The 2,628-nt window shown below is 56.6% G+C and overlaps 1 protein-coding gene across 1 annotated transcript in view; it reads right to left on the bottom strand.

Moving 5' to 3' along the window:
* Positions 1-2,628, bottom strand: part of PPP6R2 (protein phosphatase 6 regulatory subunit 2) — a 30,498-nt gene that overhangs the window by 3,612 nt on the left and 24,258 nt on the right. The window contains exons 17-18 of the mRNA XM_029958142.1: positions 1,544-1,706; positions 1,063-1,151 (exon numbers count right to left, since the gene is read on the bottom strand). Of these exons, the coding sequence (XP_029814002.1) occupies positions 1,063-1,151; positions 1,544-1,706 (252 nt within the window). The remainder of the gene's footprint in view (positions 1-1,062; positions 1,152-1,543; positions 1,707-2,628) is intronic.

Genomic DNA, 2,628 nt, shown 5'->3' with positions numbered 1-2,628 from the left:
CCCACAAAGTGTGCTGAGCCACGAGAACATCCCATGGGGACAGGTTGGGAGAGGAAACAGGGTTCCAGTGCATAAAGGGGCTCCAGGAGAGCTGGAGAGGGACTGGGGACAAGGCATGGAGGGACAGGACACAGGGAATGGCTTCCCAGTGCCAGAGGGCAGGGAGAGATGGGAGATTGGGAAGGAATTGCTGGCTGGGAGGATGGGCAGGCCCTGGCCCAGGTTGCCCAGAGAAGCTGTGGCTGCCCCTGGATCCCTGGGAGTGTCCAAGGGCAGGTTGGACGGGGTTTGGAGCAAGGTGTCCCTGCCCATGGCAGGGGTGGCACTGGATGGGCTTTAAGGTCCCTTCCCACCCAAACCTTCCTGGGATTCTGCAAGCCAGGCAGGGCTTTATTGAATGGCTCTCCAGCTCCACAGGGACAGCATCCCAAAACCCCACATGGCAGAAGACAGTCCCGTGCCTTCCCCCCCTCCCAGTGTCACCCACCTTCCCATGGCCACTACACACACAGGTCTAAGTTACTTCCACCCAAGTCCTTTGTAAATGGAGTTTTCCTTGTTCAGGAGGGAGGAGGGAAGGGTGTCACATGGATTCCCAATGCCTCAGCACAACCATCAACGGAGGGACTTACCCTGACCCTGGAATTCTGGGCAAGTGATTTTATAATCAAGCATAGTTAAAACAGGACTTCTGACCAGTTTACAGAATCATGGAATGGTTTGGGTGGGAAGGGACCTTAAAGCCCACCCTGTCCCATCCCCTGCCATGGGCAGGGACAGCTTCCACTATCCCAGGTTGCTCCAAGCCCCGTCCAACCTGGCCCTGGACACTTCCAGGATAAATGAAATGTCTCTGTGATGGCAACTCCAACTCACTTCATTCCTTGCTGACAATGTTGTCCCAACAAACCCCCAGGATTTCTGAGTTTACCTGACAGCCTGACCCTGGTGCAAAAGGAGCCCTCGGGGTGGGTGACACTCCAGGGCCATTCTCCCTACCCCCGGTGCAGGATTCCCAAGAGCTCAGGGACACCCTGGGTGTCCAGCCATGCTCTCACTCACAGTTCTTGTCCTGGCCCTGCTTCGGGGTCCCGTCGGAGTCGCCGCTTTCCGTGTCCACGGGGGAGCTGCAGCGGGGGCCTGACTCTGAGCTGAGGGGGGAAGAGCCTTGAGAAGGGGAACAGATCCCACTGCTTCCACACAGCCCCGGCAGAGGGAATCATCAGGCCTCGACCTTTCCTCCCATCAATATTTTTAACTCATATAAAGCTTATTAATTTACTGATTTTACTCCCCAGGTGCAGCAGCAGCAGCAATGGCACAGGAGGTACAGTAAGACAGGAATGCCAGCACCAGTCAGGAGCACTGGGAAGCAGTGGGAAGCACAATCCAGGACAATCAGACAATATTAAACAATAGAAAGGGAAGCAGTGGGAAGGGGAAGGGAAGAAGAAAGGCTTACAGCCAAGCACTCCATCGAAATGCATTCCAACTACTCTTCCACCCCAAAGCTCCAAGGAAGCTGGGATGCCGTGGCTCTTACCAGCAGAAGGGCTGGAAGTCTGTGAACTTGGCCCAGCCCTTCTCCTCGGGCGCGGAGCTCTGCGGGGCGGCCGAGTCCCACACGCTGGACCCCACGTCCATGGCCACGCAGGGCGCGGGGGGCTTGGAGCTCACGGGCTCGAACACCGCCGTCCAGCCGGCCCCTGGGGACAACAACACTGCAGCCCGGAGTGCAGGCAGCCAGGCAGCCAGGCAGCCAGGCACCCAGGCAGCCAGGCAGCCAGGCAGCCAGGCAGCCAGGCAGCCAGGCAGCCAGGCACCCAGGCAGCCAGGGATCCTGGGGCAGGACACGCCAGCCAAGAGCGCTCCTTCCCCACCCGCCTGTCTCACACAGCCCAGGAATCCTCTGCGGATGAACATCCCTGTGACCCACCAGAGAGGCATCCACACGGAGAACACTGTGGATGCCTTCAGCCCTGAGCCCTGAGGGATTCCCAGCTGAACTCCAGGTCCCTCAGCTCCTTTCAGCCATTCCAGCCCTAACTGAGTTCTGGCACACGCAGGTAAGGAATCGATAAATGGATTCAAATGTTCAAGATCCCAGAAGTCACTTGACAGTTTGTTTTTTACAGTCCCGGCCTATTCCTTCTTCTCCAGAACCTACTGCCACCTCTAGTCCTACCCCATGCTTCCAGTCCCACCAATCCCACCTTTTGAAATACCGTTTTTCCTTACCTTTTCTGGGGAAAGAGGAAGGATTGCAGAGCTCTGCAAACTGCTCTGCAGCCACAGAATGAGCAGGGGAGACCCCCCCAGGGCTGCACCCCCCAGAAACTGAGCCCAAATTCCAGCTGAGGGCTCTGGACGGGTGACAGGGCTGTCACACACAACCCACTGGGAGTGCCTGGTTTAATCTGGTTCTTCCCAATAAAGTGGAAACACCTGACACTTCCAGAGGGGTGCAGAGAGCAGGTAACTGGGATGGCTCTGCCCGATGCTCCCAGTTACAACACAAAGGCACCACCCCGAAAAAGAAATGTTTTAAAATTGAAAATGCTTGGAGAAATGAGAAATGGAAGTCTGGGAAAATGTTTTTGACCCCTGGATTTGTTCTGCTGCCAACAC

Source organism: Manacus vitellinus, unplaced genomic scaffold, assembly GCF_001715985.3.
Source record: "Manacus vitellinus isolate BGI_N305 unplaced genomic scaffold, ASM171598v3 scaffold_141_pilon, whole genome shotgun sequence".
Lineage (NCBI taxonomy): Eukaryota > Metazoa > Chordata > Aves > Passeriformes > Pipridae > Manacus > Manacus vitellinus.
The sequence above is the reverse complement of the archived record's forward strand: the minus strand, read 5'-3'. Positions and strand labels throughout refer to the sequence as shown.